The 18,886-nt window shown below is 45.9% G+C and overlaps 1 protein-coding gene and 1 pseudogene across 1 annotated transcript in view; one reads left to right on the forward strand and one right to left on the reverse strand.

Annotated features, from left to right (window-relative positions):
- Positions 1-3,684: 3,684 nt before the first annotated feature.
- MTHFD1L (methylenetetrahydrofolate dehydrogenase (NADP+ dependent) 1 like) overlaps positions 3,685-18,886 on the reverse strand; it is a 184,590-nt gene continuing 169,388 nt past the window's right edge. Inside the window, exons 27-28 of the mRNA XM_021693124.1 lie at positions 8,455-8,575; positions 3,685-4,120 (exon numbers count right to left, since the gene is read on the reverse strand). Of these exons, the coding sequence (XP_021548799.1) occupies positions 8,486-8,575 (90 nt within the window). The 3' untranslated portion in view covers positions 3,685-4,120; positions 8,455-8,485. The remainder of the gene's footprint in view (positions 4,121-8,454; positions 8,576-18,886) is intronic.
- On the forward strand, positions 11,745-13,708 carry LOC110583125 (annotated as a pseudogene).

An 18,886-nucleotide genomic window follows, 5' to 3' on the forward strand; every position in this document is an offset into this window, starting at 1 on the left:
CGACGTGGATGGAACTGGAGGGTATTATGCTGAGCGAAATAAGTCAAACAGGTGGCGCCTGGGTGGCTCAGTCGTTAAGCGTCTACCTTCAGCTCAGGTCATGATCCCAGGGTCCTGGGATCGAGCCCCGCATCAGGCTCTCTGCTCCTCGGGAGGCCTGCTTCTCCCTCTGCCTGCTGCTCCCCCTGCTTGTGCTCTCTCTCTCTCTCTCTGTGTCAAATAAATAAATAAAATCTTAAAAAAAAAAAAAAGAAAGAAGTCAAACAGAGAAAGACATGTATCATATGACCTCACTGATATGAGGAATTCTTAATCGCAGGAAACAAACTGAGGGTTGCTGGAGTGGGGGGTGGGGCGGGAGGGATGGGGTGACTGGGTGATAGACACTGGGGAGGGTATGTGCTCTGGTAAGCGCTGTGAATTGTGCAAGACTGTTGAATCTCAGATCTGTACCTCTGAAACAAATAATGCAATATATGTTAAGAAAAAAAAGAAGAAGAAGAAGAAGGTAGCGGGAGGGGAAGAATGAAGCGGGGGAAATCGGAGGGGGAGACGAACCATGAGAGACAATGGACTCTGAAAAACAAACTGAGGGTTCTAGAGGGGAGGGGGGTGGGAGGATGGGTTAGCCTGGTGGTGGGTAGTGAGGAGGGCACATTCTGCATGGAGCACTGGGTGTTATGCACAAACAATGAATCATGGAACACTTCATCTAAAACTAATGATGTAATGTATGGGGATTAACATAACAATAAAAAAATTAAAAATTAAAAAAAATACCAGTGGTTTCTTTTGGTGGCAGACCCAGGGACTGTTTTACTGCTGTGGTTTGTTGCTGACATACATAATTGAAGGAATTGCTACATTACGGTTAGAGGTTAGTAAAAACAAAGATGGAGTTTCCCCCCCCCCCATTCAAGTTCATGGACTCCTGAATTCTAGTGTATTCTCCCTTGTTTGAAGTGTAGCTATAGAAGAGCTTTTTGGGGAGGGGCTGGTCAGTCTGTCTATTAGAGTTTAAGGAACCACATGAAGGTCTGTTTACTAACCAACTGGTCTGCCACAGTAGTTAACTTCTTCAATGGATATGTATTATAGGTTTGTAACAAATGCTACAAAAATGCACTTATTATTATTAGTTAACTTGTACCCCCACGTACATACACATTTATACAAAAGCAATGGATGAATATGTGTATGCAGATTTTTCTGGAATAAATAAGGTAAGTTTCGTATATCCTCTTATTTATGGGAATGTGTAAATTATAAACAAACCAACCAACCCACCTGGCTAATGTCAGACCTGAGGATTCTTTTTAAATATCTAGTGTGAAGAATACTCAAATATTGTTTTAATGGGGTCAGCACATTCCAGTTAAAACAAACAAAATAACCCCAGAAATAGAAGAATAAAAAGAATAGTAATGAATGGGTTGGCTAAGGGCCTGACTGCTACTTTCCTGAGTCTGCATTCATCTCTCCCTTGTTATCAGTTAATCCCTATGGTGTGTTTCCCTGGGAGCTCTCAGAGGCTTCTTCTGGTCTGGGTCTTAACCTTTGCCAGGGTGGATGCTACAGGACTGCGAGCAGGGTGGGAGCAAGCCCCCACTCATCGAGGGTGGGGGGGTGGGTCACCGGGGTCCCCCGCCATTTTGGGTCTGTTGGTGCTTTCTCCCATTTCAATTATAGAGGCCGAGAGAGATCAGGATCTACACTTCTTGGGAAGATTTCTCACTTAAAACCACCATGTCGGGGCGCCTGGGTGGCTCAGTTGGTTAAGCGACTGCCTTCGGCTCAGGTCATGATCCTGGAGTCCCGGGATCGAGTCCCACATTGGGCTCCCTGCTCAGCAGGGAGTCTGCTTCTCCCTCTGACCCTCCTCTCTCTCATGCTCTCTGCTCTCATTCCCTCTCTCTCAAATAAGTAAAATCTTAAAAAAAAAAAAACCAAACAAACCACCATGTCAAAGGTTGTATGATTTCTTTTCCTTAGGCCTTGGCCTCCGAAGAGATGGTAGATAACGAGCTCTTCCCTAAAATAACACCTTCTCCAGTCTAAGAAGGCCTCAAGTTATTGAGTTGATAAGCCCGTTGATGAACCTGCTAGAGACCTTCCTTGTCACTTGGCAGGAGTGTATTGTAGCAGGTTAGTGAATGGGAGAAAACAAATCCATCAGAGCTTGCCTTAGGACAGCTAGGGGAGGTAAATGAGGCCACACAAGCGGAAAACAGTTTGGGATGCCCAGCAACACCTGGGCTACAGGCCGTTCATCATGAGCGTTTGAAAAGCTCTCGTGAGTGTTTGAAAAGCTCTCCCACATCTGTGTTCAGGATGCTTTTACTTATTTGTTTGTTTATTTATTGGCCAACTGCCTGGTGAAAGGAGGTAAGGGAAGAAGTCTCTGGTCTAAAGCCCGTGGAATATAGATTTCTAAAAATATGTTTTGTAAAAACACTTTCAAAAACAGAAAATGAAACTGAATAGCAGAGGAAAATTATGAAAAGTCAAATAACAGAAGGCGACTGCTTAAAAATGAATTTCTGAGCAAGACTGCTTCCTGAGGGCATCCCATGGAGAACAAGTTTACTGTGGACCCTTAAGACCTTCAAAGTGTTAGACGAGTTGGTTGTATGTTTGCAAAGGTGTACTCCCTGATAAAGGACGGGGACGAGGAGCGCCACACACACCCTTCGGAACCAGCAAAATCATTCTTGAGGCACAGGCTTGGTGTGGGGAGGCTTTCTTATTTTTTAAATTTATTTTTTAATATTTTAATTTTATTTATTTATTTGAGAGAGAGTGAGCAAGATAGTATAAGCAGGGGGAGCGGCAGAGGGAGAGGGAGAAGCAGACTTCCCCGCTGAGCAGTGAGCCCAATGTGGGGCTCGATCCCAGGACCCTGGGATCATGACCCCAGCCGAAGGCAGACGCTTAACCAACTGAGCCACCCAGGTGCCCCGAGGCTTTCTAGTTATTAAGCTACGTTTTGGAACAAATTAAATTGTGCATAAAGACACATTATGGGCAGAGCAACTACTGAGCAGGGTCACTGAAGGGTGTAGTGCAAGAAGACGCAGGAAAGATCTGATGGCAAGGTCTCCTGCAGGATGTGCCTGCAGGACATGTAAGACATTTATGGTGACTATTTTACTTATACTGCTTTGAGGACAATCACTTCTTGTTTGCTCCTGAATCCTTGGTTTTGTCTTAACTTTTATATAATTTTATGTTATTGTAGGGAGACATGGAAACAAAAAAGGGTCAGCAACTCCCGGGAAGGGGGTCCAGGCCATAGAACATTCTTTCCTACGAATGAAGGGTTGGACAAATGGACAAACATTTGCCAAACACCTGACCTTTAAGAGTCGCGTTCCTTTGCCCTATGGGCCTGGAGAGCTTAATGGCCATTGAGATTCGTTCGCTGGGGTAAGAAATAAGCATCAACCTATTAGTTTTTAGGTAAGTGATGCAAACTTCACTGGCACTGAGAACAGTTCTGGATATAAAATGTACTTTGTTTTCCAGGGTATTACAACTCTCTGGCAGTCAGAAGATTTTACAACGGACCAGATATTTCTGTGTGCGTGTGAGTGTGTGTGTGTGTGTGTGTGTGTGTGTGTGATTTCTTTGTTAGGTTTCCAAAGCCCTGGTTGTATTCCCAATTTTCCAGAAGATTGGTGTCAGGTCACAACCCCAGCGTGAACAGTTACTTCTAGAGAGCAGAGTTTTATCTGGCATGGAAAACTTGCTGGTTGGTTTTCTAGATACATGTTTATTTGCAGTCCAAAGACAAAATAGAGAACTCCAGAGTGGAAAATGCTACCTTTTAGTTCACACTCTTTTAATCCTTCCATTCCCATAAAATAAACTTTCTGAAGTGTAAGCAGTGGGAAATAATGTAAACTCTGCAGAAACGGAAAATAAATTAGTTTCTTTCAAACTCGGTGGAGGTCCTTTTTACTGGACACTGTCCTCGGTTGCACACAGAATTCAGTCTTGAACAAAGAAAAAATCTTTGGCCTATTTCCCCATTTCTCCCACGTTGCGTAAGAGGCATATTTCAAGTTCACTTTCTTCTCCAACGGCAGCAAAAAGGCAAGGAGTAGTCTGTTTCCTGAGCCTGGAAGACAAAAACATGTTTCCGGGGTTGAAGAACAGCTCTTTACCCTGTGGTGTTAAACTGTTAATAGGGCTCTAAAAAGCCGGAGACCGAAAGAAAATTCAACAGCAGATAAGTGCTTCTCTTCACAAGACGAGGCCGAGGCCGGGATCCCTGTTTGGAATCTTTTTACCCGAGAGCCGTGGAAAATCGGATGCTGCACCGCCCTGCAACCGAGTCCGCATAAATACCGCAGGCAGCGATCAGAACCCCCTGGAAGATCAGGCAGAAACCCCAAAATTCTAAATTTGGGCTCTACAGTCTCTAAGATCCTGCTGAGTGAGGACGCTCAGGATTTTAGATTAGGGATCCTGTCGCCTCGGATTTCGGTTTCTCTTTTCTGGTCGGCACAGAAAGCGAGGTCTGAAAAATGCATTTAGGGCGTGAATGGAAGGGAGGAGATCTGGCCCTTCTTACTGATGTTAAAGCTTTGCTGTTTTCTCTCAAAGAATATTAAGACTCTCGGATGCTGCTGGAGCCTGCCATCTTTTCTGAAATAGAAGTGATCAAACTACATTTTAGAAAGAACAAACAAAGCAAACACCTCAGTTCCAGAAAATACGTGGCCACCACTGCAGAAGAAATGTGAAGGCAGGTATTGGGCCTTTAATCTGAATTTATACATGCAAGAATTTATCTGTGGGGCCAGGAGTTCACACTTGGCTGGAATACAGCGAGTCGGCCTCCCACAGATGAGGGAGGGGTCTGGAGCCAGAAAGGATGCTTGCTTAGCTTCAGAAGAGAAGACAGGGATGAAGACAGGGGACCAGGAACTTGGAATACCCCCCTAGCATCTGACTCAAGTCAGGGAAGAAACAGAAAACAAGTACTGCAAGCATAATCTTCATTAACAAAAAGGAAATATTTTTGAGGTGAGGAAGGGAGGTTTGCCTGGTGTAGCCCCCGACCCCCCCACCCAGAGAGGGGGCCGGCCTCATTCAGTCACTCTGGTGCTGCTCCTTTACCTGAGGTTCAGTGACTCCTGTGGAGGAAGGCGGGGGGGCAGGGGGGCTGCTCCGTGGACTGGAAATAACCCAAGAAGGGCAAGTCTGGAAAGACCTTCCAAACTTGAGATGCGTGGTGGAAGACCAGCTGATTAGCCACGTGACCTCAGTATCCAGTGGTTTTGTGTTTAAAGGGGCTTAGAGTAGGTGGTTCCATGTTTTAAGAAAAGGGAGAGTGTTGGCAGAAGTACAGAAAAGTCTGAATATAGATTTTACGAATTGGAAAGGCAATAGCTACGGTGAGAATTTAAAACGGAATCAGCTGTTCAGTGTTATCCTGTTATTCAGAAAACCAAAACCAGTTTCAGAATTTTATGAAGACAGAACATATGAAACATTCTATCTTGGTATGGGACTGATAAGTAATCAAAGAGTGCCCAGACAAGTTTCTTTTCTTCTTCTTTTTTTGGGGGGGGTGGGGGAGGAGCGAGAGAGAGAGAGAGAGACAGTGTGTGAGCGGGAGCAGGGACAGAGGGAGGGAGAATCTTTTTTTTCTTTTTTTTTAAAGATTTTATTTATTTATTTGACAGAGAGAGACACAGCGAGAGAGGGAACACAAGCAGGGGGAGTGGGAGAGGGAGAAGCAGGCTTCCCGCAGAGCAGGAAGCCCGATGCGGGGCTCGATCCCAGGACCCTGGGATCATGACCTGAGCCGAAGGCAGACGCTTAACGACGAGCCACCCAGGCACCCAAGGGAGGGAGAATCTTAATCAGGCTCCATACCCAGGGCGAAGCCCAACTTGGGGCTCGATCTCAGGACCCTGAGATCATAACCTGAGCCGAAATCCAGTTGGATGCTAACTGACTGAGCCACTCAGGCGTCCCCAAAAAGAGTTAAGAACTTCCCACCTATTAAGCTTCCAAATATTCTATTTTAGTTAGACAGATGTCAATGAGATGGTAAAGACAGGATGGATGATCTAGGCCCCAGCAGCTTTTATTTAAGTGGCTTGGGCTTCCAACTGTGTACTCCAAGGATGGCTCGGGATGATGCACTCACTGACCTTTTTGTTGGAGCATAATGGTGATCAACGGTTTTTGAGTGGTTCCTTGGAAAGATAGTTTCAATGAGCACTGAGTGTTATATGTAAGTGATGAATCACTGAATTCTATTCCAGAAACCAATATTGCATTGTATGTTCACTAACTAAAATTTAAAAAAAAAAAAAAAGACCCAAAGCACAGAGCCCAGGTGCTCCCCTTGGGAGCCCCGAAACCTTGTGGTTTATAAACTGGGGATGACAAACCCTGCCCATAGAAGTGCTGGGCAGCAACCACACTCGAGATGAATTTATGATGATTAAATATCATCGAACATTTCTGCTCTAAAGGCAGTTGTTCAAGGAAGAAATGAGCTTCAAGAAAAACCTTTTTTGGTAAATAACTAACATCTAGAGCAGGACTAGAGTCAGTTTGATGCTGTACTCAGCCTAACTGCACATGGGGATAAAGGGAGTATCTGAATTCTTCAGGAAATCCGCCAGACTTTATTGTGTCCACTTGAAACCCGCTGAGACTCAGAAGTATGATAAAGGTTCAGGATGAGATACCAAAAGGGGAGGGAAAAAATCAGAACCAAAGACTGAAGAGTAATGTGGCAGGGCCCGTTCCACTGGGACAAACAGCTTATTCTAATTAGTTCTGTTTGGTGCCGTCCAGAAGAATGAATCAGGCCCTTTTTCTGACAACAGTGAAAGCACCACAGGGGAGCCCTGGAAAGGACCAAGAACTCTGGTGACTTCTTGGCATCTCCTGTTCATATTAAGTCTCACGTGATTTCCTAGAGGGTGAGGTGAGCAGGAAAGGAGAGAAACAGACATCAGCAAGTGCAGTCTCCCACGTGGTAGGCGTCGGCAGCAGGTACCACAAAGCCCACTGCAGCCGAGCACACGGAACCATATGGAGTCTGACCACTATGGGACATTTCCTCTTCCGATGCCCAAATTTGTCTAAGTTGACTGTCATCCGAACGTTCACATTTTTATATTTTGTACTTTTAATAACCACAGACCTTTGGCTATTAGTAGAGGTGGTCCCTGACTGCCGTATGTGTGAGGGCACAGGAAACAGAGAGACTGTTTGTGGGGTCATTATACTGAGGAGTCCAGGGGGGGCCTGGGTGGCTCAGCCGGTTAATTTCTCAGGTCATGATCCTCGGGTCCTGGGATCGAGTCCCGCATCGGGCTCCTTGCTCAGCGGGGAGCCTGCTTCTCCCTCTGCCTGCCGCTCCCCCTGCTTGTGCTGTCTTGCTCTCTCTCTCATATAAATAAATAAAATCTTAAAAAACAGCAACAACAACAACAACAAAACAAAAAAAAATACATTGAGGAGTTCCCGAGAAGGAACGTTTGCTTTGTATAGTGGTTTTCTCCTGCAACACCGGATCCATTTCCAGTTGTGCATGCAAGGGTCAAGTGATGGGTTTTGAACGACTGCCCAGCAAGCCTAGAAACGGGATTGGGCAGTTCACGAAGCAGAAAGGAGCCTTGGATGAATGAGTGGGAAGGGAAAATGACATTCGATGAGAGAGTTCAGCGAGAGATAGCCCTATTATACTTGGATGAAAAAGAGCTTGGACAAAGTCATAGCTTTTAATACCCAAATAAGTATCTTTTGTTATACAAAAAAAAAAAAAAAAAAATCACCCGGTGATCCCAAAATTATAGGTCTGCTCAAATAACTGGTTACCATCTTCTAGAACGGGCCAAAGTTCACTTACTCTGTGACTGAGATGCAAAGGGCATCCTTTGGTTTGGGCATCAAGGATGGGGTGAGAGAGAGTGAGCAGGTCCTGGTGGAGCCTCGGCATTTGTGTTTATTAGCTGTGCGACTTGAGCACGCTGCTGGCCTTCCTGGGCCAGAGTTTTCGTGGCGCCGAAATAAAACTGCTCACCTCGCTGGGTTGACGCCAGCATGACGTGGGACAGGGATGGCAAAGCGACTCGTGCCAGCTACGGAAGGAGAGGCAGGGCCAAGCAGGGGAAAGAGCCCCCACAGGGTTCCTTTTTTGTGGCAAGAGGTGCCTTAGACAAATCTATACTCAGAGGGGACATGATTTGACTTTCACTGGACAGGAGCCCATCTAACTGTATATCCACGTCTAGGAGTGGCCCAAGCCACAGGCCCTTATTAGGTAGGAATTCACAGTAACCAAGTCAGGAAATTACTTATCAGACCATATTTTGTAGTACATATCAGAAAACCAAAACAAAATAAAACTAAAAAACATTTGGCGGGGCGGGGGCGGGGGGGGGGGGGGAGAAAAAAACAGTAGAAAGCACAGTAGCCTACCTGAATTGGGTCCTGTGGAAGTTGGGTTCATTTAGAATAAGCCTTTAACTTGCTCTGTTTCTGTATCAAGATCTATATCATAGAAGCAGGGCCGGGTCGGCAGTCCCGGCATGGTGCTCATCTAGAGGAGAAAACAGAACATGAGCTATTAGCAGATGCTGCCAAGCGATCACTCCGAACACGGTACATCTAATGACCAGAACTACCTACATAATTCAATTCAGCCTCCCGTAACTTTAGGTCCTATATACCTGTAGCTCCCTAAATTCACCATCTGCTATTTCAATCCTTGTTTAGGAAATGAAATAGAAAAGGCAGATGTCAGCTTCCTGAAAATGGAGACCACTTACCTCCCGCCACGGCCCCACAGCACATCATAGCTCCGAGACTGATTTTCAAACCCTTTCTTTCTAAATGACAGCTTTAAAAAAGTTGAGCCCCTTTGCTTGAAGGGGCCAGTGGGGGTGGAAGAAGTGGACAATAGCCTTTTCCTCACCCCCAAGACACGTTTTTGTAAAATCTACAGCTCTCGGAGGACAGTCTGGAACCAGCTGCTCTGCCCTGCCGTAAGAACAGTAACTGATGTTTGCTGACCGCTTACTACGCACCAGATGCTGTGCCAAGTTTCCCTTTTTTGACCCTCCCGACAACCTGTGAGGTAGGTACTTTTATTATCTCTATGCTACGAGGAAGGACACGGAGGTTTACGGAGGTTAAGCCACGTGCCCAAGGTCACACAGGTAATAAGTAGCAAAATGGGAAATTGGACTCCGGGCCTATAACCTCAAATGACTCATTGAACCACCGCCATGACCGCTGGGGCACTCTGGGGGTTATGGGTTTTACACGGATAACTTAATTAAGTCCCCCGCCACCCTGAGAGGTGGGTACTAATTTCAGCCCCACTTTCTGGATAGCACAGAGCGCATTCAGGCACAAAGGCATGTGCTCAAGGACATCCAGCAAGTCGGTGGGGGAGACCTGATTAAAACCAGGCCCCCACTCCTCACTGCTTTGCTGCAGTGTGTCCAGATCAGTTTATCAAAGTGCGTCTCTGCCCACTTGCACCAGAAACCCTTGGTATCCTGGGGAAAACTGCTGACTCCCCCGGTGACTCACACACTAAAACACGGTCTAGGACCTACATTGTGAGGCTCCTGGATGATCTACTCTTTATTGATTATTTTAGTATTTCCTGCTATGCTTTAATATTGCACTTTGCACAAAAAGGATGCTTGTAAAGCAATGTTGCATGCAGTCGCGTGGAAGAAAGACACCTGGGACTGTGCTTGGGTTCGCTCTTCTTCGAGGATTAAGTGCTGTGTCTTGCAAAACTCCTGCCTGTCCTGGCTGGAGAACATTCTAGTGAGATGAGGCTATGAAACAGCTAGCACTTACAGCTCCACGGTCTGCCCACTTCTTCCCACCTGGCAACAGAGCTCAGCTCTCTCACTTGCTTCGGCACCGACCTGGCATTTCCCCCTCTGCTGTGAGCCGCCCCCCCCCCCCACCCGACCCGTCCACGATGCTCTTCTCGTACATGGGTCTGTGGACCAGGAGCATCGGTATCACTGGCAGCCTGTTTGAAATCTCAAATCTCAGAACCCGCCTCAGGCCTGCTGAATCAGAATCTGCAATTTTAGCAATTCCCACGTGATTCGTGTGCATGTGACCGCTTGAGACTCGCCGCTTGGACAACGTGGCCGAGGAGGCCTCCTTTCGCACTGGCAAGGGGGCTCGCCTGGTAGAGGCGGTGAGGAGGAAGGGGACCGGAAAGCCCGCTGCACCCCTGACAACCGTAGGTGGGGGACATCCGTGCGCCCGTTGGCCTCACTAACCACCTGCTCCCCGAGAGTGTGGTGAGGGGGCCACGGGGTACGCTCTCCCACTGTGAGGCACGGCTAGGTCCTGTCTTGCTAATTGCACAGGACGGTACTTTAGGTATATTATGGGCTAAAAAGGCTTCTGAGGCCTGCTGGAATATAGCTACCATTTGTAACGTGTCTTGGAGAAAACGTGCTCTGCGTTCCAAACAATTAACTGCAAATAAAGTTTCGGCACACAGCCTGCTTGTGCGGGGGGGGCGGGGGGTACGACTTCCTGTGTTTTCAGACTTCACTTATGTGGACGGCTAAGTAGCCCTGGTAAGTCTCTGTTCCTAGCAGAGCAGTGACATTTTTCTCTGGTTACTACAGTGGCTGCACAAAACCGAGGGACCCCAGGAAGAAGCCCACGCTTACTCTTCTGGCTCTGGGACCCCAAACACAAGGCCAGTGGTGGCAACTGCTGCCATTTTTTCACCAGTTGCCTGTGTATAACCCACAGTGGTACTTTATAGCAGTTTCCCTGCCTGACTACATTCTGACGTGGGCATGTGGCGATGCCTTCATAATGTGTGTGTGCGGGGGGACGTGGATTTGGGAAAAGGAACCAGCATCTTGTAGTAGAAGAGATGTCTGATCACATTCAGCCACAGCCATGTTGCCCCATCCCTTGAATCAGCTCTGGGGGTCGAAGGCACATTTAGTTGGAAGAATGTTACCCAGACTTTGCTGCTTTGGGGGCTGCCACGCTATGGGCCCCAGAGCCGACTTCGGTGGGAGGCAGGCCTGCCTCCACACACGGTGAGAAGGCCCAGGAAGAACCCTGTGCATCTTGGCCCGTCCGACCAAAGCCACAGTGGCAGCTTCTACTATAGAGAACACCACTCCCTTGCCTGCTCGTTTATCTAGTTTTACCGACGTGAAAATTCAACGCTTCATCATTAACTTTTTTAGCTGAGGCAGGACGGAGGCTGACAAAGGGAGAGTGTGGTTCGTGTCGATCCAGGAGCTGGTCTACTGGCTGCAGCAGAGCCGAGCAGGCATCTTTTGGTCATTCCGATGCCTTCGGAGCAAAACTGGGAACTAAAAGGAGCCAAGATATTAAATGCTGGGATGTGTGAAATGTGTTTCCTCTATTTTCAACCTATTTCTCTCAAATGGGGGGAAAGTAGTTCTGTCAGAAGACTCCCACGTTCCTCTCCAATTATGCAATCATCACTTCCAAGAGTCAGGACCGGCAACAGCAGACGGGAAAGCACACAGAGTCTGAAGAGCCAAGGGACTCCCTGCCCCGTGGACAGAGAGCCATCCCCTAGTAAATCTCCTTTTAAAATAAAAGTTCTCCTGCTGAGCAGACACAATATGGAATTATGGTAGCAAGACCTAATACACTCACATCAAATTCTCTCCAATAAAAAACTCTGTTATCAAGGGATTGTGGCCCCAGACAAGAGTCAGAACTGCACTATGGGGAAGAAAGACTTTGGACAGCCCTTGGGAGTTGACCTCTGGCCCCACGCCTGGGGTCAGAGGTGATCTGTGTTGACTTTATTTGTATGTCCTCTAAGAAGGCCCCCTGCTTAAAATAACAGGGGAGCCACTAAATTGCACTTACTTGTCACGCTGCATTAACGGATTCTTTCACAAAGGCTGAAAAACATGGGCTTTTGCCCTTCATGACCCCCATTTTAACTACAATGAATCTTCCAAATCTTTACTGATTTCTGGTTAAGCTTATTTTGGAGAAACGATGAGTTCTATGATATAAACATATATTAAACCTAGTTCAAGAGAAAATATTCATATACTTCAAAGTAGTCATTGTAAGTAAAAGAATATTCTCAGCATGAGTAGAAAAATTACTAAAACTTCTGTTTCTTAAAGTGATGGAATCATAATTTCTACTTAGCCAACATATCGTTGTAGTTTTGTTGTATTTGTGTAATTTTTTGACTTCTCCTTCAATCTACTACTTTTCATACTGAATAAATCACCCAGTTTTATTTTGGTTCAGAAACAAGTATTTTTATGCACTACTTTATTCTTGCAGCTCATGATCGGAGGTGGACTCCCTCTGCACACTTCCTCCCTCCCTCCAAGAGATGATAGAGCACAGTTGATATATATCATCTTGGTTCTAAGAATTGAAAAAGACTGCAATGGTTAACTACATTATGATATAACTTAAATAAAAAGATTCTTATGAAATAATAACTCAAAAATGTACATTCCTCATTAAGCTAAAGTATTTTCTGAGTTATAACTATAGTCCTGCTTCTCAACCTTTTGGCTAAGATCAAGCTTAAATACAGTGCCTAGTAATATTAGGCCTCAATAAATACTTTTAAAAATAGATGAGTAAAAATGGAGGATAATTAGGAAATTAGGATAATTAGTGAATTAGGAAACAAACAGAAAGAAACTTTCTTCTCGTCTGTCCTCTCCCAGCCGAAGCCCGGGGGACCAGAGCAAGACGCGGGGACCATGGTCGACACAAGCTGACGGCCCTCGACTACCACAACCCGGCTGGCTTCAACTGCAAAGATGAAACAGAATTTAGAAACTTTATTGTTTGGCTTGAGGACCAGAAAATCAGCCACTACAAGACTGAAGACAGAGGTAATTTAAGAAACATCCACAGCAGTGACTGATCCAAGTTCTTTGAAAAGTATCTCAAAGATGTTAACTGTCGGGCGCCTGGGTGGCTCAGTTGGTTAAGCGACTGCCTTTGGCTCAGGTCATGATCCTGGAGTCCCGGGATCGAGTCCCGCATCGGGCTCCCTGCTCGGCAGGGAGTCTGCTTCTCCCTCTCCCACTCCCCGTTTGTGCTCCCTCTCTCGCTGTGTCTTTCTCTGTCAAATAAATAAATAAAATCTTTAAAAAAAAAAAAAGATGTTAACTGTCCTTTCAAGATTCAAGATTGACAAGAAGAAATTGACTGGCTTCTTGGTTTAGCTGTTAGACTTGAACATGGAGATAATGCTGAAAAATACAAGGACTTGGTACCTGGTAATACAAAAAATGCTGACAATGCAGCTAAAAATGCAGAGCCATTGATCAACTTGGATGTAAATAATCCCGATTTTAAGGCTGGTGTAATGGCTTTGGCCGACCTTCTTCAGATTCAGCGTCATGATGATTACCTGGTAAGGCTTAAGGCAATTCGCATTTTGGTCCAGGAGTGCCTGAGCCAGGATGCAGTTGCTAAAGCAAATCAAACGAAAGAGGGCTTGCCTGTTGCTTTAGACAAACATATTCTTGGTTTTGACACGGGAGATGCAGTTCTTAATGAAGCTGCTCAAATTCTGCGATTGCTGCACATAGAAGAGCTCAGAGAGCCACGGACAAAAATTCATGAAGCCATAGTAGCTGTTCAGGCACTTATTGCTGATCCAAAGACAGACCACAGACTGGGGAAAGTTGGAAGATGAACATTTTAGGATTTCAGCTTCTCATCTACTTAATACAATTGGGAACCATGTACGCTCTGGCATGTGTTTGGAAATCAAATGTCACATTTTCAAGGGAAGAATCCTAGAAAATTGACTATGTTCTCGAGATTTACCATCACTGCTTTTTCTTTAATAAAGTTCAGGAAAGTGGAAGAAAAAAAAAGAAACTTTCTTGAGGATGGGGCTTTTTCTTTGTTTCTTCCCTTCTTCTCTGAATACAAAATAAGCTACTCTAAGATGATGTATAAGGAAAAATGGCCAAGTATAGATGTCCAATGACTGAAAGAGAAGGATATGAAAAATCATTCTAATAAAAACAGATATTGCTGCTACCACTGGAATTTCCATTTGCCTGACTTAGCAGAGAGGGATGTTCTGGGATTTCTTCCTGGGCAGTTAGGTAACATTCACCTGCACAGCTTGTGACCACATTCCAAAGGCGATCTCTGGTTACTGGCTAGGGATACTCTTGAGAGCATGGGGGTGTGTCCTGTTGGGAGTGCCCTTATCTTTCCTGGTGGCTGATGAGGTCCTGTTCCTGTGTGAAGGGACGCGGTGATGTTTCATTCAACTCAGCAACCTTTGCTGAGGGCTCACTATGGGGACACGAAGGTGACCAGGACCTGGTCCCTGCTTCCAGATGGACAGACCAATAAAGCAGTCCGCTGGGCTATTTGGACCAAGTCACCTTACTTTTTTAGTTAAAAAAATTTTTTTTTCATTCTATGATTTTTATATAACAAGAATTTATGTAATAAATTCTTAACTTATGACTTTCTAAGACTAAGTCATGTTCGATTATTATAAACATTACCATATTGTGCTCACATATCCTGTCAGTATTACACAGCTGAGATTATTCTGATTTATGTCAATGGCCTTGAATGAAAGAATGAGCAAGCACAGTTATTCTTCTCATCTTCTGTGAGGGATGATTATCATTTTCTTTTAGTGGTAGGAAGCTAGTCCCTAACTAACTTTTCTTTCCATTTATAAAAATCTACTTAAAAAAATATTTTAAACATAAAAGCAAAAAACAGTAGAAGTAAAAGGCAGAGTCCTCCTGTCCTTATACGCTTCCCAGACAGAAGCCCTGTAAACAATTTCTTGTGTCAACTCCTGGGTAAGTTTCTCTTCCTATTTAAGCCACGGGTCTCTATAACGTATACTTCTATCATTTTGTACAGAAATCGGATAATTCCACGTGGACAATTCTGAAATCTGATTTTCAGGGAGATTAACATTGGAAAGAGGTAACTGGTAAAACTCCCCCTAAACAAGGGAATGCTCGCCGGCGTGTGTGAGTCAAGGGTTGTCACTAACACATTCAATGCGTGAGGTCCACGGGCCTGCCTTTTGGAAAAGGAGAGATGGCAGGAGTCCTTTTAGAGAGAAACAAAGATAAATGTGATGCAGGGTCTGACTGACCAGATGTACACAAAGGAAATGAAGAAATTCTGCAACTTTTTTGCAGTGCCTCAAGCATCAGCTAAAAAATTCACATGTTTTATAAAGGACTAACAGTTTGGAGTTGAAAGACTTTGGAAGTCTCCCCCCACTCCAGAATTTTTTCCTTTATTTGTTCTGATTGTAGGGATGGTACTCCTTAGTCCGCTTTTATCTGTGGTTATCGGGAACGCCCTCACGTTGGCTTGCTCAGTAAGACAACGTCCTTCCAGTCCCCGTGCCTGGAAGCTCAGGGGCGGCACACTGAAGGCTTGGCTTGGCTGGGTCCTGCAGCCCCCAGGTTTCTCTCTGCTGTCCTCTGGGTGTTGGCCTCATCCTCAGGCTTCCTGCTGTGTGGGCAGCTCTAGGCCAAAGACTCATACCCCAAGACATCCAAGCAAGTAAGAATGTCTTCTTCTTCTTCTTCTTTTTTTTTCTGGATTTCTTTCTTTTATTTATCAATTTCAAATTAATACCTTGGTGCCCTGGCAACTCCAATGGTAACACCTCTAGTGCCATATACATACCAGCACTTAACATGCACTGTATCTCAGTACTTCCTACAACCCTCCAAGGCCAGTGTTACCCTGCTGCTATTATCCCCACTTTGCACATACGGAAAACAAGACGTGGAAACGCATAATCATGTGCCTCAAATCACACAGCCCAGACCTGATGGAGCTGGAATTCAAATGCAGTGTGACTCCCGAGAGCCGGCCCTACCCATGCCCACGGAGCACTACGCTCCCGCTGTTGTGGCATTGAGTTCACTGCCCCTGGGTGGCAGGAAGTGTGCCGGAGCCCCGGAGGGGCAGGAGGGTGTCCCCACGGCTGGATATCGACCCGCTTATCAAGCTACTGACTTCTCAGCTACGGCCTTCAGGTACATAAATTTACATGGATTTGTAAAGTAAACTCAGCTACTTTACAACTTTAGCCTGGATTCCTTCTAAACGATAACATTTATTTAAGGACATGTTACATGGCTTGTGCTTGGGGTCTTATCTTTCCAAATTACATCTTAAAAATCTAGTCAGAGCAGTTAGCAGTGAGTAAATACCTTATGACTGTTAAAAAAAAAAAATCTCCAAAATGATACACATACAACAACACCAAGAGTTTTTTTCTTAAAAATAACAGGCTTGCTACTCTTTAAAGATCCTCTGTGAGACATGGATTATTTACTCCCCTCTGAAACATGTAAATACCATAATCCACTGAAATAAATGAAGAGCCACATCAATTTTTTACTTAAAAATTTCAGGGAAACTATTTCATAACTATGTTTGGAATTTGTTCTGGTAGCTAATTTTAGAGGGACGGCAAAATCTAAAATAGACAAATCTAAAACAATGCTAACCTTGGACCAACCAGTTGGTTTCTCTGTCACTTACAGGCCTTTGTTTTTATTCATTACCAAAAAGATCCATGAAAGCCACACTTACACAGATGCAGCAACGGGCTCTAGGCAGTTGTGTGGCCTTCCCTGGGGCCCATGAGGACAGGAATCACCAGTGCAAAGGCTCTCAGGGGACGTGTGGGGGTGGGGCGGCAGTAACCCACTCAGGACCAAGCTGGGGTGGGACAGGCTCCACGCCTGTAGGACTTGTGTGTCCTTGAGTAAGTTACTTCACTGAGCCTTGGTTCCTTACCTGGAAATACAGTCTGAGTATCAAAATATCTACATTACAGGGTCTATTTCAAAACTCAAACGAGGTAAAGAAAGGGTCCTAGTTTAGTGCTTCACCCACAATCGATGCTACTATCATTTTATTACAGAATGGACAACCTGTGTCTTGAAGTGAGTGTGTTGTAAGTTACTTACGGTAGACACGGGAAAAGGAAATTTGAGAACAACTCTGATCTCGGATGAATTATAGATTTCTTTTCTAAGAAAAAAATGTTCGGTGGTCTGGTGAGATTCTCCCCTAACTTTTCTGGCCCTACAAACAATTTTAAAAGCCAGGCTTTCTGGTCTTCCTACTTATGATAATCAAATCTGAAACTAACCCTACAACAGTCCAGCCCTAAAGTACTCAAGCAAACAGGGACTGCTCTTATTGAGGACAAATCTTTTCCAAGGAGAAGCCTCTAGAAGCGTAATGATGACCGGAAAGCAGGCGTGACTCTAACCTGGGCTGAGTGGGGAGGAGATGAAGACCCCTGCGTGGGGGGGGGGCAGGGGCACGTTCGGTCATCAGCCAGCCGCCGGACAAATGGCAAGCCGCGAGCACCCCCAGCAGCGCTGGCAAAACAAACCAACTGAATAATGCTTCACCGTTTGGAAACTTGATATTAAGTAATCAAATTCTGGTTTCTGGGAAGCTCGTCATCTGAAAATTAACCGAGATGTTCTGGGCATGGATTTCATCCCAAGGTCCTAATGGCAATTAAATCATTATTCTGTAACCTACTTAAAGGGGAGAGAAGAGGCAGGGGAAGGGGAGAACAGGAAGGAGGAAGGCAGGAGTGGGGGATGAAAACTACTTTTACTTAGCTGATCTGCTCTTTCTCCCCAAGGTGCTTGTTACAGCGACAGAGCTGCCCCATCATTTACTCTTTCCCTTTCGTCTTCGCCCAGCCCGGCCCCTCCGACCCCTGCGGAGCTCCTCCCCAGGGATAAGAAGCTCCTGCAGCAGGAACACACGCCAAGATGGAGGGAAATGGTACCCATTTCTTTAATGTCTCCTTTATGCTGCTCTTGGGACCGAGGCAGAGAGGTGGTCCAGGGAGCCTGCCTGGAGGAGGAGAGCGGTGGGAGCTGCCTCCTCCAAGGCTCTACCATGCCACCTAATTTAACTATTTTAAATACTAGAGTTCTACTTTGTTCTGCAATGTTTTTTGTAAGGGGGTTCAGATCAGATGCTGGGGAGGGCCCAGGACCTCAGACGGGGGGTCTCCGTAAGGCACATGATGGACTGAATTATGCACCCCCCCCCTCCAAGTGGTGAAGTCCTCTGCTCCAACAGGACGAGATGGAGCCAGGGCTTTGAGTAAATGAGGTCCTAAGAGCTGGGCCCCAATCCGATAGGACTGGTATCTCTGTAAGAGGAAGAGCCACCAGACGCATGCACACATAGGGAAGGCTCTGTGAGGACGAGGCTACCCGGAAGCCAAGGAGAGGGGCCTCAGGAGAAACCAACCCTTCAGACACCTCGGTCTTGGACTTCTGGCCTCCAGAGCTGTGAGGAAATAACCCCTGCTGCTCCAGCCCCCCGGTCCGTGGTACTTTGTGGTGGTGGCCCAAGCGAGCGGACACACCGTCCTTATGTGGGTAATTCCTTCCCTCGACACCCTTTCCTGCAGGTCAACAGAACATGTTTTTCTTCTGTCACTTTCCCCGATGCCTGGACTGAAAGAGTCCTAACTCCGCTCCTCGCCAAGGCTTCTCTGAACAGAACCTTTTTTCTCATGGCAGGGCCAGACGATAATTACAGGACTGCGTGGGTGCAGCCAGCCGCCCCTCCTGGATTTCTCCCCTCCCTCTTCACCCCTGATCCCCGGGGCCTCTAACACTTGGGAGCACAGCAGCTGCCCAGACCTGCTTCCTCTGGGTTAATGCCCTGGAAGAAATAGAACACTGTGGACCACTTACCTGCATCATTCACCATTCACGGCCCTCCCCCTTCTGTTTCTCACACAGAGAATGAATACATTCAAAACAAGGCAACAGGCTAACAGAGCACGATGGCAGATGCTCTTCGTTTAAAT

The sequence above is a fragment of the Neomonachus schauinslandi genome, chromosome 8, assembly GCF_002201575.2.
Source record: "Neomonachus schauinslandi chromosome 8, ASM220157v2, whole genome shotgun sequence".
Taxonomy (NCBI): domain Eukaryota; kingdom Metazoa; phylum Chordata; class Mammalia; order Carnivora; family Phocidae; genus Neomonachus; species Neomonachus schauinslandi.